Below are 25,783 nucleotides of genomic sequence, written 5' to 3'. Positions count from 1 at the left end.
TTACAATTGTCTTTAATTATGATCACATTGTTTGCATAGTACTTTGTCTGGCATTTCCTAACTTCAGTGCTTTACTCTGCACCCTTAATATTTTTACTATAGTTTTGTGTTTTTCTTTTTCCTAGATGTTCTTTTTTTCAATCTGACAAAACATACCATCCTATTGCATCATACTGACATCCACATAGTTCATCAGCATTGTTGGAATCTTTAGATTCACTGAACAGACCCTGTTACTAGAGCCAACAGAGTATCTGGTGGTGGTAGTAGTAGTAGTTTGCCATCCTTCCTGAGGATGGGCATTGAAGAGGATAATGTACTTTACTCATGAGTTTCACAGATATTTGCTGATGGCAGAGGAATGGTGAGACTCAGGAATTTTGGGTTCTTTTCCAAGCCTGTAAGGGAGTGTGCTCTACTGGTCACAGACCCTTCTGCTCACCCCACCTCTGAAACCTTGGTATTTTGTGTGCTATCCCAGTTTCTAATCCTCAAGCTTCTTGTGCCAGTCCATTTTCTTTTTCTCCCTGGCAATTATGGGAGACTTGGTATAATCCGAATCAAATGTGTAACTATTAATGTGCTTCCTATTAAGTTTGCAGTGTGGACAACAAATCAAAGACATGAGACTGCAACATGAAGAAAATATAAAGAAGTTAGTGGACCAAGTTGTACAAGAACAAAAGGTAAATAGTGGCTAAAAATACTGTTGAAATAGTGAAGCTTTTATTTCAATATAAGGATATCATCATCTTGAGCGATAAAATCAGAACTAGTTTGATGTCTGGGACACTGGCTTGGGTTCACCAAAATGTTACCTTGTAATTTTTTTTCTTTTTTTATTTTGGTTGAGTTCTAGACAGGTAACACATTTAAGGTTTGCCTTGTGAATCAGCAGCACTAGAAACACTTGCTGTATCCCATAGTGGAGCTGGATGCTAGATTTTGCCAATGAGAGATGCAGTGTAACTACCTGTTAGTCCAAGGCCTATGTATGGTACCTTCCTACTAGAGGCAGAGTGGTAGAAAACCTATTGATGATAACTCTATTTTTTTTATGAAGTTTACTGAGCCATATAGTACTGGTAAAATATATGCATTATGGTGGAGTAATGGTTTTGTTGGCATTCCTTTGGGATGGCTGTGATATCTGCTTCACAAATGGTATAAGTAGTTCCGCCATTCCAAATTCATGCCAATGAAAGCTTTGTACAACCCCACAATCTTCCATTTTCTCTCTAGATAGAAACGTAATGGCATACTCTCAGCCAGGCAGCAGCTTAGCAACCCTATTTGTGGGTGAAGTTTACGTCTGTAAAATGAACTTCAGGTACAAATCTGAGTAATGGCACCTTATTTAATATGCACCTTTGTTCAGATAGAGATATACCCACTCAGTAATTGTACCCGTATTCTATTCTGGGGATATAAATTGTTCCTGCAAAAGGGAATTGCTGAATTGAGCTCCATCTGAACCAGTTACGATCTGTTCTGTTCTAAATGGGAGTCATTGCCATGGCACAAGGTGTTCAGGAATCCTTACCCTTGTGATGCACCTGTTGGAGGAAGAGAAACATGGTCAAGGTGGGCCCTTTACAAGCCATAAGCCTAGATTCACTCGAGGACCTTTGTGTTTGAAGTATAATTTTGTTACCTTTCTGAAGGCTCTTTTCCCTCTTGCCCTGAGACACAATTTTTGATTTTACAATGTTCTTGAATTGGCATTTCTTTCTGATAGTCAGTTCCTGGAGCACAGTTGCCAACTTTCATGTGGTAAATAAGCAACCTGACTTTCACAGCCAAAAATCAAGCTAATCCCATTTGAAAACAAGGCTGAAACAAGCCAGTCCCTAAGAACCCCAAAACTCTGTGACTAGATCCCCCTGGTGTGCAGTCTGGGACTGTGGTGGGCCCACTGCGCACTCTGCTCGCCCCTTGCCTCTACTTGCCAGGAGCCAATCCAAAGGGGGGAAAAAAAGCCAAAAACTAGCCAACAAGCAACTCACAAGCCAGTTAAGGCATAAACAAGCCCAATTTCTGCATTTTTATTTGCGGGTTTGGCATGTCTGGTTTGGAGGGCACAGGCAACATGTATACCTGGCAGGCAATGGCAGATGTTGGCCTATAGGGGCTCTGGTTCATGCTCTGCTGTATTACCCACTGCTCTCAAGGTTCAAAAAATTTAAGAGCTTGGAGCTAACCATTCTCCTCCTAAGGAGCCAAACCTAGGAATGAGAATTCTGCAAGGTATGTTCAGAGAAGCAGAATTGCAAGGTGAGTGAGTGATTTCTCCCTTCCCTCCAAGGGTTGTCTTCATTAATGTTTAATCTGTTTTAAAAACAGGATGCACAGAGAATCCAGCCAAGACAAGACATTGAACGGGGTTTGAATGATGATCAAGCAATAGCCAAGACTGTTCAAGAGACAGATGAGAAAAATGTAGTAAAGAACGAAGAACCCTCAAGCAATCACATCGCTAATGGCAAAGGTATTTCCTTTTTGCATCACAGGATAAATGTTAATTGTATTCTGTCCCTCCCCACCAAACAGAATAATTGTTTTTGAGCTAGGACAGTGAGCAGCCTGCCTCAGTTCAGTTGTGATTGGCTAGATAGTCTGATTACAAAAACTACTGCTATGCTGCCCTTGCCCTTCTCAGCACAGAGGGAAAAGACTGAGTTCCGAGTTCGATCTGCCCGTTCATCGGGCCCTCCAGAACAGAGCTGAGGACCACTAGCAGGGCAGTGTGCGGAATCTTGTGCTAGCATTCTGCTTGGTCTGTGGATAAGGGACTCGATTCCAGTGCTGTCAGTCCAGCGCTTTTCACCAATGCTAAATTCACTATTAAAGTCAAAAGAACAATACAGGAGAACTTAATGTTTTTATTTTGACAGAGAAAATCAAATCAGGAGGTGATGCAGGCATGCCTGGAATAGAAGAGAATGATCCTGCTAAAGCTGAAGATACTCCTGCTGGTTGGAAAAATCATGTTCTAATTTTATAGGATATTGATATTTGATATAATTCTGATTTAAATCTGTGAAGTGTTGGACAGCCAATTAGGCAGTGAACATTTAAATCCAGATGATTTAAAACCCATGTATGTTAGGAGTTGTGTGTCAATACAGACTTTTTCTGTCAGAAAACATTCAGATTCTTTGTAGAAGGTAAAAATGTCAAGTGCTTAAGGCAATGGGAATTAAGTTCCTTCGTCATTCAAGCTCTTTTGAAAACTTTACCCAGAAGTTTTAATTTCTCACTTGTAGCACTGAGATTTTAAAATAAAATTTGGTATAAATAGAACTTTGATAAAGTAAAGCCTAGAATATAGTAGTAGTTCTGTTGGACAAAACTCTTACTGTGAATCCATTTATTTTCTTTAGCTTTAAAGAAGCCTCTTATTTCAACTTCTCAAAGTGAAGGTCATCAACCCAATATGAATCTTCCAACTAAACAGCCCCATTTGCCAAATATGGTTCCAGGTATGAACTTTTAACAGGCGACATTTCAAAATCTCACAAGATCTTGTTCAATAGCTAATTTCTGCTACCAAATCATTTAAGGTTAGCTGCAAGCATCCATTGATTGACTTTTAAAACCACAAGAAACAGTAAATTATGATTCTAAGCCTAACCAGTTAGATTTAGTTCTATTAATGTCAGGCAAAGAGCAAGGGTACAAAAGATGATGTGGGTTTGATTTTTGTTGTTAAAGTTCTGGGAAAAGGTTGGATTCAGTCTACACTATAGTTCAAAATGCATGTTCAAATGCTATCCTTATTTGGAAGGTGAAACATAGTTTGTGTTTGTGTAAATTGACCAAACAGCTTTAGGATATTTATCCCTTAATGGTCCGTCGCAAATTCTTAAAGAAATTAAACTTTAAGATACAAAAACTAGTGGATTTTTGTGTTCAGAGTTTGCAAGGTATAAGCTTTAAAATGTTTTAAATTTCCAAATAGTATATCTTTAAGAAATATATCTTTCTACATCTATTTCTATAATTGTACATAGCCTCTGTGGAACAAAGTCAGAGCCATTTCGTTCTGGATAAATTAGTTTTCCTTGTCTCTAAGAAAAGCAGTAGAAACTGTGAAATCTTAGCCCCACTGCATTCAGTAAGAGCTTTGCCACTGAAATCAATAGGGCAAGGATTTCACTTTCTGAAAGGATTCTCTGTGCTCCTTATTCATGTGTATCTGCCACCCTATTTGCAGTGGCTTTGCATTTAAATTAGGGCTGTCAAACAGTTTAAAAAAAAAATAGCAATCGCAAGATTTTAAAAAGTCTCAATCAGTTTTAATTGCATTGTTAAACAATAATAGGATACCAATTCACATGTAGAAAAAACATCCAAAAATATTTATAATCACATTTTCAAATATTGATTTCAGTTACAACACAATACAAAGTGTACAGTGCTCACTTTATTTTATTTTTGATCACAAATATTTGCAATATAAAAAGAAACAAAGATATTAATATTTTTCAATTCACCTCATATAAGTCTACTCAGTCCTATATCTTGTTCAGCCAATCACTAAGACAAACAAGTTTCTTTACATTTATAGGAGATAATGTTGCCTGCTTCTTATTTACAATGTCACCTGAAAGGGAGGACAGGCATTGGTATGGCACTGTTGTAGCCAGCCTTGCAGGGGATCTACCTGAAATCAATATATTTGAAAATATAGAAAAACATCCAAAATATTTATAACAACTTTAAATTGGTATTCTGTTATTTAACAGTGCAATTAAAACTGCGTTTAATCACAATTATTTTTTAATTGCTTGAGTTAACTGCAATTAATTGCCAGCCCTAATTTAAATAATTACTTTTGAAATCCTAAATTCTGTACAGGAGGTATTGATTAAAAATCCAGGACAAAATGCATGTGGGGAGGAAGCTTAGCACAATCCTATGCTTATGGGGTCAGAAACTTCCCTACACATTGAAAAGTATCTTAGTGAAGCGATTGGTGCCTTGCCCTTTTCATTAATAAAAGTGTAGACTACACTAAATTATCTTTAGAGGAAGCTTTGTAAACTCCCTTTTACATGGTACAGAAGGAAAACTAAAAGGGCAAAATAACACATTTCTTTATGCTCTAGATTTAAATGCTGACAATGAAGGAAATGTTAATATTGTGAAGCAGATACCTCCAAATCCTCCCCAGCTCTTGATTCCTGAACAAAACTTGGAAAGTAAAAAAGAACACAACATTGAAACTGAACTTGGAAAACAAGCTCCAAAGGACAGAGTTGGTGACTTCCAGAAGATGAAGCAAAGTAAGTTAATCAATACCATTGTACTTCAGTATCTTGGGATGCATGTATGTCTTTTCGTGTTGTATCTATTGCAGTAACACCCATTACAAACAGAATTGACCAATTGTGTAGGTGGCCTTATAGAACCTGAACATGCAGAAAATTTAAATATGTAAAGATAATACTACAGAAGGTACATTCCTTAATTTTCTTAAGATAATAGCATGTCACTGTTCAGAGAGTAATTTTAATTATTAAACTATATGGGTATTTAAAATGTAGCAATTGAAAAAAAAATTACATTTTAAATAACAAGTATGAAGACATTCAATCAAAATATTAAAATTAGTTTGTATGGTGCAGGTAGACAGCTGCTTGTATCTATCCAATATGACTTAACTCAGTTTTGACCCTTTTTTCTTAGTGGCCATGTCTTGAATGCTGTTATAAAAGAAATAGTTTGGTACTATAATGGGGGAGGAAATTGACTTGGTTTGGTTGCTTTTTGTATATTGTTCAGAAGCTTGTTCTGTTCCAAACATGTGTCCCAGCAGAACCCTTAGGTTGCCTTCTGTCTGTGTTGGAGAATTATTTTCCTTCTGACAGAAGCAAGTTGCACTTAATGTGCAGAATGAGTTGTAGTCCTGCCAAGGATGGATTAGTGGGCAGAGTGTAGGTGGAACAAAGGTGCATCACCAATACAATTTCACATGGCTCTGTAATTTATCATGTGGACTGCATGTTGTGTGTTACACACATAGTATGTTTTTTGTTATTTTTCATCTTTAAATTGTTTTCAGTCTTTGAAATATCAAGTTTTTCATGTTAGCATTGAGGATTCTTTGCTCTTCAGTACATCTTAACCTAGTAATTTTTCAAGACCTAATTTCAACTGTTTAAGAATTACTTGTTGACAGTTCCTTTAGAGTGAGAAAAGGCCATTTAGAAGAGTAACTTTAGCGCTGTATTTAATTTTGTCTTGTTTTCCTAGGAAGTCTCTTGTAAATCTGTTTATATTTAGTAGCTTTAAAAGCTCAAAGTTGCACTGGCGTGAGTACTTAGGTTGATTTATATATTTCATCCAGAGGTTTTTTTTCTTACACCAAAACAAAGGTGTTCACAGGGAACTTTTCATCTGAAAAGTTTGAAGTGTGGTTCTATGTACCGGGATAGGCTTGGTACTTCCTCTTAAAAGCCCAGATTTGTGCTCTTGTTTTTAAACCAACCAACCAAACAAAAAAAAACTCTTCTGGTTTGTTTTTTTTCCCAATTGAAAAGCGTTTTATGAACATATCTGTAAAAATAAGTGACTTATGGAAACTTAACTTTTGTTCAGTGTTGACTTTTTAAAAGCACGTTCTCCAAATGGTGTGCATGTTGTTCACGGAAGAAACAAGAAACAAGTTTTGGTGATTAAACATTCTTAAATCTACTTCTGAATGTGAAGCTTTAGAACAGTGAAAACTAACTTGTCTATAATAAGTCTGAAGCACTTGGGCTGCTTTTAGGTAGGGAGAGTATAACGATATATTTTTTTATTTTTAAGCAAAGCAGAATCAATTAAATGAAATGAACTGACTTTGATTCAGGGTCATTATTTTGCATACCTAACAAAATATGAACTGAACAAACTTTCTCCAACAGTGCTTTGTAGTCTCTTGTTCTAGTAGGAAGAAATAGCTAAAGATACTGAAATATTTAGTTAATGGAATTCTTGTGTTGACACTCTGGTGTCCCTTGCCTTTTGGAAGGGGACACTGTTGCTATAGTCCACAAAGAACAACCACTTTTCCTAAAGCAGCCTGTTCTTCCTTTTTTGACTTTTGTCAAAAAATGTATTTCAGTTTTCATGACTCAAACAGTGGACTCACTGAAAAATGACTATATGATAACTCTGCCAAAGAAGGTGCCAGACTTGGAGCTCTTTACCAAGGATTAGTGCTGAGTAAAGGTGTGAACTGAACTCCAGGTAGCTGTTATACACATCTGAGATTGGAACACCGTAGTGAAACTGCAGATGCTGCTTGAGCTCTCGGAGAGTAGGTTCTGATCTGTGTAGGCGGGTCCCAATATTCTACCTTAAACATGTTCCAGTGCAGTCCAGAACCCATTTAGATAGTCTTTGAATAGAAATGTGCTGTCCTTTCACTCTGTCAAATGCCAGAAACACTCCAGATCAGGGGTAGGCAACCTATGGCACACGTGCCAAAGGCAGCATGCGAGCTGATTTTCAGTGGCACTCTCACTGCCCAGGTCCTGGCCACCAGTCTGGGGGGCCTCTGCATTTTAACTTAATTTTAAAGGAAGCTTCTTAAACATTTAAAAAACCTTATTTACTTTACATACAACAATAGTTCAGTTATATATTTTAGACTTATAGAAAGAGACCTTCTAAAAACGTTAAAATGTATTACTGGCATGCGAAACCTTAAATTAGAGTGAATAAATGAAGACTTGGCGCACCACTTCTGAAAGGTTTCCGACTCCTGCTCTAGGTGAATTCCTGACTGTTCTTGTTGAAGCCAGACAGTAGGAGAAAGTCCTGACTACATCTTAAAGTTTGGAATCTAGCTTCCACCCGTGACTGGTACGAGGCTTGGGGAAGAAAACTAGCAGGTGGATCACTTATTTAGGTGAAAGTTGAGGATTACATTAGGTGAGGACAGGAAAATAGATCCTGTGGTTCTATGTGGCTGTTGTCTGCGCTGTCAAACCTGCTGATGGGAGTAGAGAGTCATAAGTTCGTCTCCTCTCTGACCTCTGTCTCTTCCTTGGAGGCTCGGATATCTGTTGGACTGTATATCTGTTCCTCCTGGACGTGGGGCTGTATGCCCCCAAAGAGCACAAGGTGGCTCGTGAATCTTTTAGCATATGTAAGGCCTCATTGGTCTGGGTACTGAGAAGGTCATGATCCACCCTTCAAGGACCCTCAATGGTCACTTGGGCCTCCTTCAGAATACTGGACAACTGCAACCAAGATGCTTTGCATGTAGTAGTTGGGGTTGCTATGGTGCTTATTGACATTTGAGACATCGAAAGATGCTTGTAAGGAGGTGCAAATTACCAGCGGTTGCTCAATGATGAGTCTTAAGTTCTTTCCTATTTTCCTGAGAGAGTGTCTCAATAAAATGATGTTCTGGCCCAATTCAGGAAGTTGTATCTAGCCAGAAGCATTTGGCAATTTGATTGATAGGTGTGTCTGTAAATTGGCTGAGGAATGGGCTTTACAGCCAGAGAGGTATTACTTTAGGTGGTCTCTGTTTAGACCTCTTTGGGACAGCTGCAGCCACCAAGGATCCAGGTATGGAGTGATTATAGGAATACTAATACCCCTCCAATGGGACTTAGTAGTGCTTATCTGTCGTCTGTGACGTGGGTGTCGCTGATGCTTGGGTCTGCCATAAATCCCTTGTTTGTTCCAAGAAACCTTCTTTGATATTTTGGCATTGCCAGTCTTCTGGAAATTGAATACAGGATGTCAAGAAGTATGTGCACCTTCTCTTGTGCTCTTTCTACTGGAATTTCCAAGATATCAGCCATTCATTGGAGTCACTCCTGGAAGATCCAGTAATCACCTTACTAGCTTGGAACAGTTGGAGTGACAGCCTCATTAGGGATAGGCTGGACATCTGTCTCATGAAGAAATTTTTGGTCTAAATCCTGGGTCCAGATGTTGAGAAGTATGGTGGACCAGTTGCCCTTTTTGATGTGGTCTAAGCTGTGAGGGAGGACCTGGCTTTGGAGGCAGAAACAGTCGATGAAGTCTTCCTGCTGTTGCATCTCCCAATGGCCCCAGAATGGCTATGATTGTATCTGATTTGGGATGTGGTGGTGTAGGTGAGAGAGGATTCCCCAAGAGGGCCCAGAGATGAGTTCCCTCCCTTCCCATCACCTGCTGTGGAATTTTGTCCATGTCAGAATGTCTTGGCTGAAAATGAGGAGAGTATGGTAAGTATGTGGGTGACATCTCTCTACTTTACTTGGCTGAGGTGGAGGAGGGAAGAGTGTATCTTCTCCATAGGTGGAACCATTCTCTCAGGCATTGTAGATCATTCCTAATGATCTTGTGTACAAACTGAGGTGGCTGACCCAGATGCTCCTGGAGCTAGGAGTTTTAGTGGCTACTAATGGCAATTTTGGGAGGCTGGTTACTGTTAAGTCTCCTGGTACCAAAACGATCTGCTCTGAAGGTGCATCTCACACATTAGCAAGTAACATGGTAGGTGCTTTGGTGCCAGATGTTTCAGTGCCATTGCTTTGGTACTAGTCAAGGCATGCACCAGCTCATGAAACAGTGCAGAGGTCATCTGGAAACCTGCTAGTGTTGAGGTGTCAGTGGCCCAACAGGTCTCAAACTTTCTCCTACTCTACTGGGTGCTGGTGAGGGAGATCTTTCTCTCTTAGCACTTTGAGAATGATGTTCTTTCCTCCCTCTCTCCTCTGAAATCTGCACCGAGGAGAGTTTGGAGGTTTTTCTGATTCTGTGATGGTTGTATGGGACTAGCTTGATGAGGACTGGACTTAGGGCTTACATGAGCACTAACTGACACTGTCTACTCTGGCTTGGAGGATACCCTGAGGGACCTTTCCATGAGGAAAACTTTTAGGGGGGATTCCCTTTTTGTGTGTGTGTGTGTGTGTGTGTGTGTGTGTGTGTCTCAGAAAAAGCCTAACATTGAGCATTTGAGCAACATGTGTGCTTCAGTGATGTGGAAGAAGCGCCTCAGGTGTCCATTATTAATATGAATAGTGGCTTTGCAAGAGGAACAGGGTCCTAGGGATTTTGACTTCACCACGTCCAGGCTGTATTATGCTGGAGTACCTCCCATCTAAATTCTGTTGGTTTTTTTTTTTGCCAATGAGTTCAAAAAGTATACGGATCTAAGAATTATAACTACAATGCTGATTTAAAAACTAGCTAGAGAAGGAAATTGCACAGTGCTCAGCATGGGTTCCAGCTTGTCTTTGGCAGTAAGGAAGTGAAGGCTGGTTGTGGCTGTCCAACCCTCATGCCCTTGGTTACAGGGCACCGGTGAGGCCCCAGGGGACACTGCTGTTCAAGAGAATCTGACTTTGTATGCATGGTGGGAGGGGAGGCAGGCACACCAGAAGTGGAATACTTGTGGACAGTTTCCTAAACAGTAATGGTTTTGTAGGAGAAGTTACTTAGCTTGTTTCCATACCTGGCTGCAGTCAGCTCATTCAAGAAAAGGGACATGATGGATTGTATAAATATAATAATTTAGCTCTGGGTGCTTCTGAGAGTCCATAGCACTTTACAAATATTAATCTAACGAAATATCAAGCTTTTGCAGGGCACATGGTAAAGAGTGAGAGTTTAAGTAAAAGTGAAATCTCCAGGAAATCTGTTTTGTAAATTAACAGAATTCTCACTACAAGCTTTAAATGAGAAGAACTCAACACCTAACCTACATGACCAATTTACTGAAAGCTTTTGTCATCTTGTTGGATGCAATGGTCCCTTATTTTTTTTAATGTAATCTTTTGGGATTTTCTATAGCACCTTTTTACCATAGTATCAAAGCCTACATTTTCTTTATTTCTCTTGTAGTACAAAGCTGCTTGGTTTAGATTCTTTTGTTTAGATTGTCAGGCTCTTTGGAACAAGGAGTGTGTCTCAGACTGCGGGTGTGCATAGCTGGACATATGTAAATAAAATAATGGCATTCGAGGTGAGTTGAGTGTACTAAGACCTCATTTTGTGTCCTTACATGTGTTCCATATATTTTTATCTTTTTTAGAAATTCTGAAAGGCTTGGCATTTCTTTGAAAGAAGGGTATGGAACTACCTTTTAACTTTTTATCAAGTGGCACTTGTCCACCTTATGGTGCCTTCTGGCTGTTCATAAAGCCCATTCTATTGATGGACTGAATATCAGAACCACTTGGGGCCCTTCCTGGTCCTGTAACATGTAGGTTAATGGAATACCAGGCTATCCACATGCTATATGCTGCAGAATAAAGCCTCAGATAGCAAGGAATCTTACAGTTATGTCCCAAATACACACTTAAACAATGACTCTGCAAAGCTAGAGAACAATGAAAAAATGCAGAACCTATAGTCTCGTTATATCAGTTGGCACTGCACCATCTGTTGGCCATCGATTCTCTTTTTGGAGAGAAATTTTATTCAAAATCACACTTTTCTGATGTTTCTGGCACATGACGGCTACAAGTCAGTACCACAGAATCATTTGGGTTAATAGGAACTACTGTTTGTCCTCAAATATATTGCTCTTCATTGTGGCACAGTGGGTTTAATTATTCTTAAATAAATCTTGATAAATATTTGTCCATTCTAGCCTTCAATATCTGACACAACTCTTTAGCAGCTATGTTTTATTCCTACCTGTGTTCCTCAGTTTTTAACCTGAATTATCTGACTGTAGGTTATGCTAACTTTGGCTGACTAAAGTTGATCGGTTCTCTTCATATTTGAAGACTTAGTGTCGTTTCTTTTTCTGTAGAGTGAGCATGATCAGTTCTTCTTTTCCTCATATATCTTTATTTACAAAACTTAACACGTACTTCTCTCCTGAGTTCTGACCTTTATTTGTTTAAAATGCAGTACCAAAAATTCCCGCAATAATTAAGTTAGAGACAATTGCTTTAATTAGCACTAACATTTTTTAGATATGAGTGGGAAATGTGTAATGTATCTAAATTTGACTTTCTGCTAATGAGCAGGTCATAATTTCCTCTAACCTGTTATGAAACTCTTTTTATGCGTCGTCTTGTATATGGATTAATTTTAAAAAGTTCTGAGAATAGGCCAGTACAGTTCAATAGACGTGTGCATTATTTGGGACTGCTCAAATAAGAAACATGGTCTTGTTTCTGTCCCCTGTGTTTTTTGTTTTTTGAGACTGCATAAATGCACGTAGTACATATCTGTGCATGTAATCTTCCAATTTCCTTGTATATGACTTAGAAACTTTCTGTGGACACTTGTGCCAGTTAAACTCAGATTTGCATTCTGTGAATATTAGTGCAATACAAAAGACGTACAAACATAGCTGAAGAGAGCTCACTTAAAAATTCAAGCAAATATTTGTGGAAAACCTTACTCAGTATTTGCCAATCTCTGTTAATCACATGCTTCGGTAACTTTAGCTTTGCTTAAAACAATGCCACTCTCGTAGCGAAATCATCCACTGCATGCACACTTTTCTCTGATACTAAAGTTGAAGTGGCATTCTCTCATTCAGTTTTTCTGCATTTAATTGCTTTTTACATATGTGACTTTACGTCTGTCATGATTGTGATCTCCTCAAATCTCAATTTTTAGCTTCTCTCCAATATATAAAGATTGTATTGCATTTTAATCTAGTCTCCAATTGCAATCCTTCCAGGTTCATATCTGCAAATTTGATTAGCATATTGCACACTCTCATCAAAGTAGTTGACAAATTTATTGAATTGTACTGGACTCAGACCCCCCGGATACTCCACTGAACACCTGTTCTCAATTTGACATTAAACCATTAATCTTTTCTCATATATTTAGTTTTTGTATCCATTTTGTAGTTCTAATTAGTTCACGTTTTTTGTAGTACCTTATTTCACTGTGGAACCATTCCTCATACCTGCTTAAAAGCATAAGAAATTTACTATATTTTTTTAAACTTTAAATCGTAACAGGAAAGTTAGTATAAAGATATCGTAACTACATAGTTCCACAAAAATATTCCAAAGACTCCAGACCAATCTTTGTTGGATTGGACCCACAGACAGCATGGTGAACTCAAGAGACTAGATGAATTCCTTTGAAGTATTTATACTTCACTACTGAGAGCAGAAAACCACCAATCTGCTTTCTAAGGAGAAGATTTTTTTGAATTTATGCCAATGTGACGGTAAAAATCAGGCAAATCTAAGTTCAAAATTCTTCATATTCGTGGATAAATCCTGGCATTCGAAGAAAAGTGAATGGTATTTCTGGATCTTCATATATGGAGCCTTTTATTTAAACACTTTTTTTTTTCTCCAAAGAGTGAAGCCCATAGTAACCGGATACCGTAAGAGCTAGCTGGCATGTGCCACTGACAAGCAGAATTCTTAAAACTCCTTTTTAAATGATCAAGTAAATCTTTTTTGCATGAAGATGTTTTTATAAAACTGTATTAGTTTTTCACAACTGACATGGCTACAAGGACTGAAGATTCTAACCTATGGTCTGCTTTGTTAGAATCCTTTCTTTTCTTTTCTTTCCTCTTTGCTTCTGACTTAATCCTTTGCCTACTTCACAGGCCGATTCTTTGATGAGAATGAATCCCCTGTTGATCCGCAGCATGGCTCTAAATTGGCGGATTATAATGGGGATGATGGTAACGTGGGTGAGTATGAGGCAGACAAACAGGCTGAACTGGCCTACAATGAAGAAGAGGATGGTGATGGTGGAGAAGAAGACGTCCAAGGTGAGCTTGGGCCTTGTCTCCTTCCCACTAAAGAAAAAATCCACACCGAGTTTACTTGTTGAATTTGTGTACAGCTTCAATATTACTAGCTAATCAAAACTGCCTTAGCATGAAAGAAATGTTCTTCAGGCAGTCTTTCACTTATGTTTATACTTACTGTTTCAAAACCAACCTTATGATGGTTTTCAATACAATATATTTTAACGTTGTATAAATCTTTGAAACAATCTGCTTTATTATGCTAGTAAAGTTAGGATGACTGAAATTTCAGGAACAGTTTTATTTGCCTTCAATAATCAGGAAGTCTCATAGCTAGTTATTTTGAACACACATGCTTCTGCATTCATTAAAACAATTTCAAAGGCATATTAACATGTATTTTGAGAATACTACTTATATCTATAGTATTCACAACTATCTTCGGATGCTATATGTTTGCTGATCATAAAATTATCATCATTTAGCAGCTAAAAGCTATACTAAACATTTTTGTGCTTAATACACAGATTCAACAGACATTCAATTCACCCTATTAACTTCAGAACTAGTTAATTCAGTCAGCTAATATCCGTTTATATGTGCATGCCTCCATCTTTTGTTCTGTGTGCACTTCAGTGTATTGACTCTTCGTTGCCTGTCTGCAGTTACAGTATTAATGTTGTATGGTAATGTAGTAGTAGTTTGTGAAAAGTTTGCACAATTTTATGGAAAAATGGTTTAGGGTTCTAAATATATTTCCAACTAAAGGAAAAGTGCGTAAGACAAAATATTTTAAAGTTCTATAGGTGCCCTGTTCTTGATCATCTTATTGTAACCACATATTCTTTCCCTGAAAAGTTCCCAGATAACAGGGTTTGTACAGCAGGAAATAAATTTGAAAGACTTTCTTCTAAGCATAGTTAATAGACACCCTAAATATGGCTAGAACCAACTGACTAGTGTAGTTGTGCACTTAAATATGCATCATACTGTGGCAGTGTTGATGTGGGGAAGCTAATGAACAGGTGAAAGTACATAAGTACAGATCGGAACTTTGAGCAATGAATTAACTTACTGACAAATGAAAATTACTGCTGCTCTTCCAACATGAGGCTCCTGTTCTTGCAGTTTTGACCAAATGTGACAGGTGCATTTCTAAATGCTCTGGATTACTGTCTTCAGTTTCATCTGAATAGGGCTGCCATGTCTTCAGTTTTAATGGTCTGTAAAACCCACTTTGTAGCTTTGATTTGGAGAAAACATAGCCTGAACAGAAGTATGGGGTTTCTGCTCTGAACCTTACATCTTGTAAAGTTAAGGAAAGAGTCGTATCTAGACACTCACATGTGTGACTGTCTAAACCATGCATCAAGATTTTCAAAAATAGGAGCTTAAAGTTAGGCTTCTGTCTGGTTCTTCAAAAGAGGTGAGCATCCAACAGTTACCTCAGTAAGTACTTGTTGGATGCTCATCTCTTTTTTTTGACAACTCAGGCAGGTGACTAAATATGACTCCAGTTTTTTAAAACTGTGGCCATATTGCCTAGCTTTTCATTTTAGCCCCTACAATAATATGACCACTCCTAAATCTTCTCAGAGTGCTACTGTTCTGTATTCCACGCAATACAGTTCCCCCCCCGGCCCCCTTTACTGCTGTGCTCTATGAATCATAAATTGGAGTTGGGGAAAAAATGATGAGGTCATCTAGTCCAACACTATCTGTCTGTGCAGGATTGTTCCCCTCCAGTATGCCGCTCACTGAGTAGCTCAGTTTGAGAGTTCTTAGGTTGGATTCAGTTTTGACTGACCTTTCAGTAGTAACCCATCGTTACAGTGGTTTGTATTCTACAGAGCAAGTGATGAGATTAAGAGTAAACATCACTTGTGTTGCATGCTATTATAAACAGTGTATTTTAGTATACTGTTTTGTACACCAGTTCTTACAACATGATTCTGTAAGGTACATTGGTGGGAAATTGAAAAGTCCGAGGTACAGAGAGCTGTGGTTAAATTGTATTTAATTGAATATGCCTTGGGTTGTAAATTGCTTTAACTTGTTTGTACTTAATATTGATTTGGATCAGCTGGTGGCAAAGAGAAATAGCTTTGTAAAAATCGTGGACGTTTACAGATATGATGCCTGACAATTCAGTAATCTGGGTTCTGCGGCTTTATTTTGGACTAGCAGACAGGAAACTTAGATTTTTGGAACTCATACTGTCTACATCAAAAGTGGCAATGGGCTTAATTTTTATCGGTAAAGGTTAATGTGTTAACTTGTGAGCATCTGCCTGAGAAGAAGAGTGGCAGATATGATCTCTACAGGTTCAAGAAGAAAGAAGTGGCTTGGAACTGAAGGGAAAAGGAATGACCACTGAGTATTTGCTCTGTTTTTCTGTGCTGGTTATTTGCCTGATTTTGGTGTACAAATCAATGACAGGGAAAAGCCAACAATACTTTGTTCAGGGGAAGCATTAAAAAGTATTTAGTCAACAGGCTTTTTGGTGACATGTCTTCATTGTTGTAATGAGTGGAAGGAAAAAAATCTCAGTGGCCTTTGACTAAAGTAAACCAGAATGTTTTTGGAAAATATTCTGTGGCTTTAAAGGCAAAGCACCAAGTATTGTAGGTGCAAACAAATCAAGTTAAGCAGCTCATGTTTTTTATCACAATATGTTTGTGTTCCAGATTGTATTTAATAGCAATATTAATATTTGCAAATTTCATATTCATATAAGAGAAATCACCCAGGGGATGAAGTCTTCTTGAGTGGCTTTAATATTTTAATAAGTCTTGACACCTGTATTATGAGTCTTTGGCTCAAATGAAATACTCCTGAAACCATGGCAGCCTGGTTTCATAGTAATGTACATTCTGTATTAGTATCAGAGGGGTAGCCGTGTTAGTCTGGATCTGTAAACGCAGCAAAGAATCCTGTGGTACCTTATAGACTAACAGACGTTTTGGAGCATGAGCTTTCGTGGGTGAATACCCACTTCTTCAGATGCATCTGAGGAAGTGGGTATTCACCCATGAAAGCTCATGCTCCAAAACGTCTGTTAGTCTATAAGGTGCCACAGGATTCTTTGCTGCTTTTACTCTGTATTAGCTATCTCTTAAGGAACCAGAGCACATTTCACATAGGTTAAATTTGAGACTTGAACTATTGCAGTATGTAATATGAGGGTAAGACTTGTTACAGGATTGTTAGAAGAATACTAACCCTTAAAACTGACACTTTCCAGCTTGCAAATGCAAAGTGCTTTAGGAAGGAAGATTTCAGTGGGAACTTACTGAATTAGACACATTTGAGAGAAGATGTAATTAAAGCTCTTCCAGCAGTGAACCTTGCCTGTGTTACTTCTGGGAATGGGAGAAATGCAACAAATATGAAGAAGGGGAACTCTAAGCTTTGAAATATCTTTCAGAATTTGCCACTGCTGAATCTGGAACTTCAGCTTTCTTGGTTTGAAAGCAGGAAGGAAAAGGCCAGAGCCCCATGTTAGGTTGGAAAGAAGAAATAGAACAGGACAGTAAAGTTTGACAATTGCTGTGGTAGATTGTTGGAGTTTTACAAAGTTTGGTGAACCCAAAAATCTAGTTTGAACTGTGCCATTTAAAAACATTAATCCTTCTGAAATAAGGGACAAGTGTGCCTTCTAGACAAATTGCTATGGATGCTAGTAAAGTAGCCATGTTAGGGATAAATAGTGAGCTGTAGTTAATTATACAATTGGGTAAAGAAACAGTAACTGAGACACTGGAATTTTTAGAGGGGAAATAGACATAAAGAGTCAAAGCTGGAAAGCAGGAGTGTTGAATGTTGTGATTCTGGAAGAGAAGAGAGAACTCCTCTTCCCTTCCAGTGGTTGAGGATGAAGGTTGAGGATGAAGTTACAAATCTATCAAAAGCCTACCAACCAAAGGCTGATATGAAGGATGCAATTTGCCATGCAGTGTTCATACATGGTATCTGATTAGAAATTCGACTACTTTCCGGCATCTTGGATTAGCAGTGGGGCTGGGCATTCCCCTTGGATCTCCCCCTCCAAAGAAATCTATTATCACTACTTATGGCTAATGTCTGGCTTAAAATATTTTTTTCCCAAGTCCTGAGCAGGTAAATGTCATAAATGACATGGTGGATATCAGTCAGATGATATCCATTTCTGCTCAAAAGATGAATGCAGTTATCCAGAAAGGTTACCTGAGAGTTTTATCATACACAGTATGATGACATTGAAAATGAATGCACAACAAAGATTGAATTGATCTGAAGATGAAAGAAAACTATAAAAAAAGTAACACAGCTAATGTATAAAATACAAGACTGAAGCCTAGAGTTTGCTGTTTAAAGACTTCATGAGACACTGTACTATGGTGTCTTAGAGGTTCAGTTGAAAACTTTTAAAATAGCAGACTTCAAAAACACTGATTAAAAGTACAATTTGAAATACTGGGCATGGTTTCCACTGCTTCACAATTAACTGTGCCAAAGATTTTGGAGTGTTCCTCCTTTATGCTCATGAGGAAGAGAGAAGAAACGTATAGCTTGTTTCGTTATCAGACCATATACAACTTTTTTGGCAGTGAGAGCGAGACACAAGAATGTAACTTTTCTGCATGAGGTACACAGTTATGTTGTGTGGGTTTTTTCTTCTAATGCACTGTCTGTGAATGTGGGGAAAACTGGAGAAGGCACGAAGTCTCAAGTTCTTCTGGAGAGGATTTGGATCTAATAGGATTGTCTGGCACATTTAAAAAGGACACTCTCAACTGGTAAATATAACCAGTCCTAGAATCTCTTAAAATCTACCAAATCCCTGAAACTCAGCACTCCAAAATAAGGGTATCTAGCATCGTCAAAATCCCACTTCTTCAGCAGAGGCAACCCAAAAAATGAAAACCACTGGGTTTGTAATTAGATACACCTCTACCCTGATATAGCGTGACCCAATATAACACAAATTCGGATATAATGCAGTAAAGCAGTGCTCCGGGGAGAGGCTGCGCACTCCAGCAGATCAAAGCAAGTTTGATATAATGCGGTTTCACCTATAACGCAGTAAGATTTTTTGGCTCCCGAGGACAGCGTTATATCGGAGTAGAGGTGTACAGCCATCATGGAATCTCTGGCCTGTCTACTCTGTTCTTGTGAACAGGCAGGTTTAATGTGGTGTGCACCTATGTCCGTACCCGCGTATGTCTCTAATCAGATGTGTACTGGAAAGCTATTTTTAAATGAGTTTCAGTAGTGATCATTTAGTTGTATATTAATTTTGATATGAATATTTCAATTGCAGATGACGACGAGAAAGAACTTCAAATGGACCTTGGAGACTATGGAAAGTCACGCTTCAATGATGTGCTTTAAAGCCAGAATTAATATCTAAAAGAATTTGCAACAGAATTGAAGTGCTGCAAAACTGAACCATTTTTGTTTCAGTATTCTTAAGATCATAACAAAGAAACAGTAATAGGTTACTTAATCAATTTACTTAATGTTAGTTAAGTAATGGAAGGAGACATAAAATGCTGTGTGTATATATATGTACATAGTTGTACTATTGCAAATTGTATTATCAAAATGACATTTCTGTTCTGTTATAGTGAGCCAATTAAATTTAAAGATTGTACCTTACCTGTAATCTTTGCATTTAAAACAAACTAATATATTACCAATTTAGGCTGAATTGTTTCTGCAAATTAGGAAATCCCTGTAAACTGGAGAACTTGTACAGTTTGTATCTTACATATGGAACAAATATACTGTGGAAACAATTGGACAGCCGAAGGACTCCTTTTAATACAGAAATATATTATCTGTATGGATGAAAATACCCCTTTGTTTTCCATAGGTGCTGTGTTTTGCAGGTAAGCTTTCAATTGAGACAACTGAGTGAAAATATGTAAAAATATTTATGGGTTGCACCTTCCTTAATAAATTAAGGACAGAGATAGGTGACTGAAACATTCTACAGCAGCTTTCCAGAAATCGGAGCCATTTAATCGTAGCACACAATGACCAAAGTTTATATCTATAGTTGGAAATCAGTGATATTAAAGTAATAGGAACTTGATCCATGCTGGAAGAGGTATGGCTAGCTGATTTCACCAGTCAAACTAAAAACTGAATCAGTATTTTAAAACTTCCCTTAACAAAGCTGTAGGAAACGTACTTGCTAACACCTTTAAAGGTTACAACTGTTTCTTAAATTAGAAGTAGTCTACAACAGTTCTGTATAAATAGTTCACATAGAGAAAACTGAAGGAAAGTATGTGCAGTCTGCAATCACTAGATATAATCATATGAACCCTCTAATTTCATGAACAGCTCAAGCCTGTCATTTTAATTTAAAGTTTAATACTCTGATACAGATCTCTTCAAACATTTTACATCTGCACTGTTGCTTTTCTATTTTAGAAGAGTTTGTAAGGTAGATACTTTTTGTATTCTGGGCTTAAATACTTTCTGAATTCTACAGAAATGGTTTGTTTATTTACAGTAAGTTCAAATTTAAGGTTATTAACGCTACCTGCTTCTCAAAAAGGGCTACTGTGAATAGAATTTATGGGGCCTATGACAGGGGTGATTGTACTTCGCTATCTCTGTACTCAGGTTCAAATTTAAAATAGCATCGTATTACATTTAAGATTCATTGTGGTGATTAAGTGAAAATTTTGAATAAATTTTAAAAGATCATCAGTTTTTTTGACTTCAGTAACAAGTCTTAAATATACAATAATTTCATGAAAATAAATCTTTGAGAAAATTCTGCTTAAGCATCTGACTTTTTTTTTTTTTTTAAAGACTTGAGCTTGTATACTTAAGCCAGGACTATTCATTACATACTTAAAAAAAAAAAATGCATGGTGTGAGAATATATTTTCAACATGAAAATAGAAAGCAAAAAGCCGAACCTGCTCAGTGAGATGCCATAACAATACCCCAATACTATACAGATCTCAAAATTTTAAAACTAGCAGTCTTCTGTAGATACTGTACATGTACACTGCAAGATTTTACTTAAGATACTTTCAAAATGTAATTTTTGTCCTGAATGAGGTGTTCAAGGTTCAGCTACTGAAACAGTTTATTGGGTTCTAATAAATTAAGTTTTCACTCTCATTATTGGCTTTGTGGGCTATTTTAGACAATCGTATGTATCTGAAGTTAATTCTTTTCGCCTTGAATTTTTGTGTGGTGGTTTTTTTGTTTGTTTTGTAGTGATGGATTGCTGAATACTAGCCATGCGTAAGCAAATGCTGTGAAAGGTGCTGTTTATATGCCAACCAGCATAGTTATTTTGGATGAGACCCATACACCTCAAGATATGCTTTCACTTGTGATCCTAAATACAGGTTATTAACCTAGATTTTCATACGCAGAAAGGCTAGTCCACTGCAGAACCTATCTCCCCTTCTAGGTTGGTTTAAGAAAGAGTTATAATTTTCCCTTAATAACAAATGTCAGAATGAAATGTGGATAGTAAATATTTAACATCCTGTGGAAACAGTAATTTAGGTGGTGTGAAGGCTTATTCCCCGCTCTCTCACTTTAAGTGCAGAAGGTGGGAGCCCACAAGTCTTTTAAAAATTAATACTGGCCACTTTGGACTGGTATTAAATTCCCAAGGTCACAGCTTCTCTCTGACCTTGGATGGGTAGATGCTGCCACCACCCAAGTGCAAAAAAACCCAACCCCTTTTGAAAACCCAGGAAGGAACACTTTGGGAATTCCTTCCTGTGTGCCACCAGCTAATTAAACAACATATGCACAAACCTCTTGGACACACAAATCCAATCCTGTTCTTAAAAATGGTAAACTTTATTAAACCTCAAAAGAAAGTAAATGCATTTGGAATTTACACTTTTCACTAGATCTTAAAAGAAACCTTTACAGAAAACATCAAGATAGCTTTCTTGAGGTTCAGCTTAAAGGTTACAAGCAAAACAAAAGCATTTGGTGTTAGCACAGAGGAGTCCACAAGCCAATAAGAAATAACCCTAATTGTGTCTCCCTAGACATTCCCTGATTACTTACATATTTGAGGTTTCAGATCACTAGGGTTGAGGTATGATTTGATGCTTTTTTCATACCTAGTTTTAAAGCTTTTTACAGCATAGCTCCAGCCCTGTCCTGCTCTGTCCCCTCTCTGGAGAACAACAGACAAAGGAAAGTTTGTTTGTTTTTTCCTCAATTTTAAAAAGTTCTAGCCCTCCCATTGGCTCTTATGGTCAAGTGCCCACTCCCTTTCTTTTACCTAGCCAGGGAGATTTTTTTAACTCTTTACAAGTAAAGCAAGCAGAGAACAGCCACCAAGAGGGACTTTATAGCTAGCTGGGTGTCTGTAAAAGGGAGCTGTGTCTCTCCCCCTCCCCCCCCATTTATTACAGGTGGTAAATAAACTGATCATTATCACACTAATTTTAAATGTTCTGAACTTAGATAGGTGTATTATAGCAGTCTGTCATCTTAGAGCAGTGGTTCTCAATCTCTGGCCCAATCAGCACAGCTGCGGCCCATGTGACATCCTCAGGGCCACACAGGTAGTACTGGATGTGGCCCACAATGGTTAAATAGGTTGAGAGCCACTGGCTTAGAGTAACTTTACTGATATTCTTTTCTTCTTTACTGAAACACCAACTGGACCACACTGCATATACTAAGTATACCTTACATATCTGTCACTATGTAACTCAATGTTTATTTTTCAGATTTAACTGTTCAGTCCTATCTACATCAGGTTTTTGTGGTTTGTGATGGTCTCTCTCCGTTACAACATTGCATCAGGAACTCCATAATTCTAACTTTCTTACCTACATTTGGGACTCTGCCCCTTTTGAATATTTATTTCCGAAACAATAAGGGATTGTCTACTTCTTAAAAAGTCGTTCCTTTTGTCCTATAAAAGATTTCACCCATCTTGTCTCATTTAAAAAAATGTTTTGCACCAAAATCAGCTGTGTAATTCTGCCATGCACTGGCACCATCTTGATTTGGAATAGGTCTCAAGATTTTACATCATCTGTGGCCGCTGTTGCCTGGCAACATTTGTTATAAAATTGAGGAAATTATGCTATCTGCCATTTTTAGACCCTAGTAAAATCACTAAAGTGGATACAATCCATACTGGATGGTTGGTGTACTCACCATCTAATACTATTATTGCTATGAATTATAATTAAGCCCCTTTTGTTTTCAGTTTAAACTGATTTTTACAGAAAAATTTCTGGATTTTACAAGAAGTATTTGTTTTTGAATTTTCACTCTTTTGTATCATTTTAATATATAAAAAATAACTTATTAGGAAAATATAGTACATTGCATGAGATTTATTGTGATACTACATTAGTCTGTGTGTATATGCAAAGCTGCCTGTTGAAGTAAGGCTATGTATTGGTCCAGAAGATACATGCGTTGAACAAACAAGCACACAAACACTGAAGTGTGTGTGCATCTGAACATACTGATGAATCTCAGGCCACCCATGTACACACTTCAAGCTGTTAGCAGATAATGGTTTAAAGATTTGATGCATGAAAATGGGAAGGAAATGAAAATCTATTTTTCTGTCCACTAAAATAAACCCTGATATTTACTGAGAAAAATTCCTAATTTTTGCACTGCTTTTCAGCTATTTTTGATGATGTAAAACAATACATTCCTGTGAAAAATACAAAACAAACAAAGGGACAGTTACTGTCAAACTGCTTATTTCATAGTCTTCATTTTTGTGATCTTCAGACAGATTCAGCATTGGCCAAACCATTCAGATGACAGTGGCAGTCTGTCTGCTGTAGCCAAAATGTGCATTACCCTGTCCTAACATTCAGATTCCTAGGCATGTATAGAGGTCAATTTAGATCATGTAGACAGGCAGAAGAAACTAGAAATGTCCACACTTGTTAATGCTGTTTTAGATAGGAAAACAGAGGAAGTTTCATGTTGCTACTGTTGGAAGGGATAACCTATTAACTCATTATGAGTAACTCACTTTTCTTTGAAATAAGGCCCTGTATTAAGAATTAAATTTAGATTTCAAAGACAAAAATGATAGGTATGGCTTATATAGTTTATTTCAAAGTTAATTGAAGCTATAGAATGAAGATGAAAAATGTCAGTGTCTAATCCTGCCTCTTGGGAGTAGGAGTCCAGAAAAAACATGCTGATATTGGTGTCTAGATCTCTGAGAGAATTTCACTTCTTGAGGGCTTTTTGCAGGAGAGTGGGGGTGCTGTGAGGAAGTTTCCATCTATATTTGACTACTGTGGGGACATAGATTGACAGGGACTGCCTATCCCTTTTCTGTTTTGAAGACTTAGTAGTTTTATAGCAACGTGAGTACAGAGGTGGGAATCTCATTTTCTCCATAGTTTTGGAGAATATTTAATTAAAACTGACATATCTTTTGGTGGTCACAGGGTATCAATTTTTGGAACCTAGTTTAGGTCACTGAGCACTTTACTCTTCATTCTTTAGTGAGTCAATATTTAAAGACTTTTATTTCTAATGTGAATTATACTGTCAAACAAATCCCACTTCAGTGAAAAAAACCTGCATTGTTTTGAGAAACTGTCAGGTTTTTCTTTAGAGGCTATATAATCTATTCCTGCCCAAAATGACATCACTGCAGCCACTACTTAAACTAGAAAACTGAGAGAACAAAACAAAGCTGTTTTATTAGAGGCACCTTCATTCTCCAATAACTTGCAGGGTCATACTTCCAGGGAAGAGCAACAAAAATGATTAAAGGTATAGAAAACATGACCGTTGAGGGAAGACTGAAAAAATTTGATTTGTTTAGGCTGGAGAAGAGAAGACAGAGGGGACATGACAACAGTTTAAGTACATAAAAGGTTGTTACAAGGAGGGAGAAAATTTGTTCTTTTTAACTTCTGAGTCTAGGACAAGAAGCAAGGGGCTTAAATTGCAGCTAAGGTGGTTTAGGTTGGACATAAGGAAAAACTTCCTGTCAGAGTGGTTAAGCACTGGAATAAATGGCCTTGGGAGTTTGTGGAATCTCCATCATTAGGGATTTTTAAGAGCAGGTTGGACAAACACCTATCAGAGGTGGTCTAGATAATAGTCCCGCCATGAGCGCAGGGGACTGGACTAGATGACCTCTCGAGGCCCCTTTCAGTTCTCTGATTCTGTGTGCTCAGGCCCATCCCAAATATAGAATTTATATGTTGCCCTATATCTTGAGTAGCTATAAGCATAGCTAGTTCAGTCCTAATGTTTAAGCTAACTATATTATGGCACCAATGAGTTCTATAAGTAACATGCTTGCCTGTAAAAGGGCTATTCATAAAGGAGATTCACGTCTAATCATAGAATCTTCAACCCACTCACTCCAGTATGAGAAGATAATAGTGCAGGTATATGATTAATCTGTTTTTTAGATGAGAGATTCTCAACCTTTTTCTTCCTGACACCCCCACAAACATGCTGTGAAAATTCCATGACTCAGCTGTGCCACGTTTTTCTGAATATAAAAGCCAGGGCTGGCATTAGTGTGTAGAAAGCTGGGCAATTGCCTAGGGCACACTACCACAGGGAGCACCGCAAAGTTAAGTTGCTCAGGCTTTGGCTTCAGCCCTGTGCAGTGGGACTTTGGCTTTCTGCCCTGGGCACCAAGCGAGCCTAATGCTGACCCTCCTTGGTAGACCCCTTGTGACCTGCTTGGGGGCCCTGGGCCTCTAGCTTAGAACCACTGTTTTAGATGGTACTAAGATAAAGTTCAAACTCTCAAGAATTTTTAAAGGTGGAGGGCTCCCTAACTCACTACTGGAAGATTAATTTTGTAAATTTGCCAAATGACTGAACAACACTTGTAGTTCTTACTCATTTCAATAGGTAAAAATATTTAATCAGACTTTTATGGGGAGTGATATGTGAGTGCATTGTGAGATCTTATCTTCCTTCAACTAGATGAAAGGATGAGTCTGGTGCAAGGGTTTTTAAAAAATTTTCTTTTTAAGTAAGTGGCTCAATGTTTTTTTTAAAAATTAATTTAATCACAGGATTTTGCTATTGCAGAACCATTGGAACTGACCGCTTTTCTAGGAGCAGCTAGAGAACAATGCCTTTGAAATT

General features: G+C 37.8%; 1 protein-coding gene across 2 annotated transcripts in view; it reads left to right on the top strand.

Annotated features, from left to right (window-relative positions):
- Positions 1–20,466, top strand: part of GOLM2 (golgi membrane protein 2) — a 30,890-nt gene extending 10,424 nt beyond the window's left edge. Inside the window, exons 4-10 of one of the 2 annotated variants that reach the window (XM_050967354.1) lie at positions 596–686; positions 2,344–2,488; positions 2,895–2,975; positions 3,384–3,482; positions 5,112–5,288; positions 13,538–13,705; positions 18,987–20,466. In XM_050967354.1, coding sequence (XP_050823311.1) covers positions 596–686; positions 2,344–2,488; positions 2,895–2,975; positions 3,384–3,482; positions 5,112–5,288; positions 13,538–13,705; positions 18,987–19,057 — 832 coding nt within the window. In that variant the 3' untranslated portion in view covers positions 19,058–20,466. The remainder of the gene's footprint in view (positions 1–595; positions 687–2,343; positions 2,489–2,894; positions 2,976–3,383; positions 3,483–5,111; positions 5,289–13,537; positions 13,706–18,986) is intronic. The other variant, XM_050967355.1, reaches the window with a different exon arrangement.
- Positions 20,467–25,783: the final 5,317 nt, after the last annotated feature.

Source organism: Gopherus flavomarginatus, chromosome 9 (genome assembly GCF_025201925.1).
Source record: "Gopherus flavomarginatus isolate rGopFla2 chromosome 9, rGopFla2.mat.asm, whole genome shotgun sequence".
Lineage (NCBI taxonomy): Eukaryota > Metazoa > Chordata > Testudines > Testudinidae > Gopherus > Gopherus flavomarginatus.
Note: the sequence above shows the minus strand (reverse complement) of the source record. Positions and strands in the feature narration are given on the sequence as shown.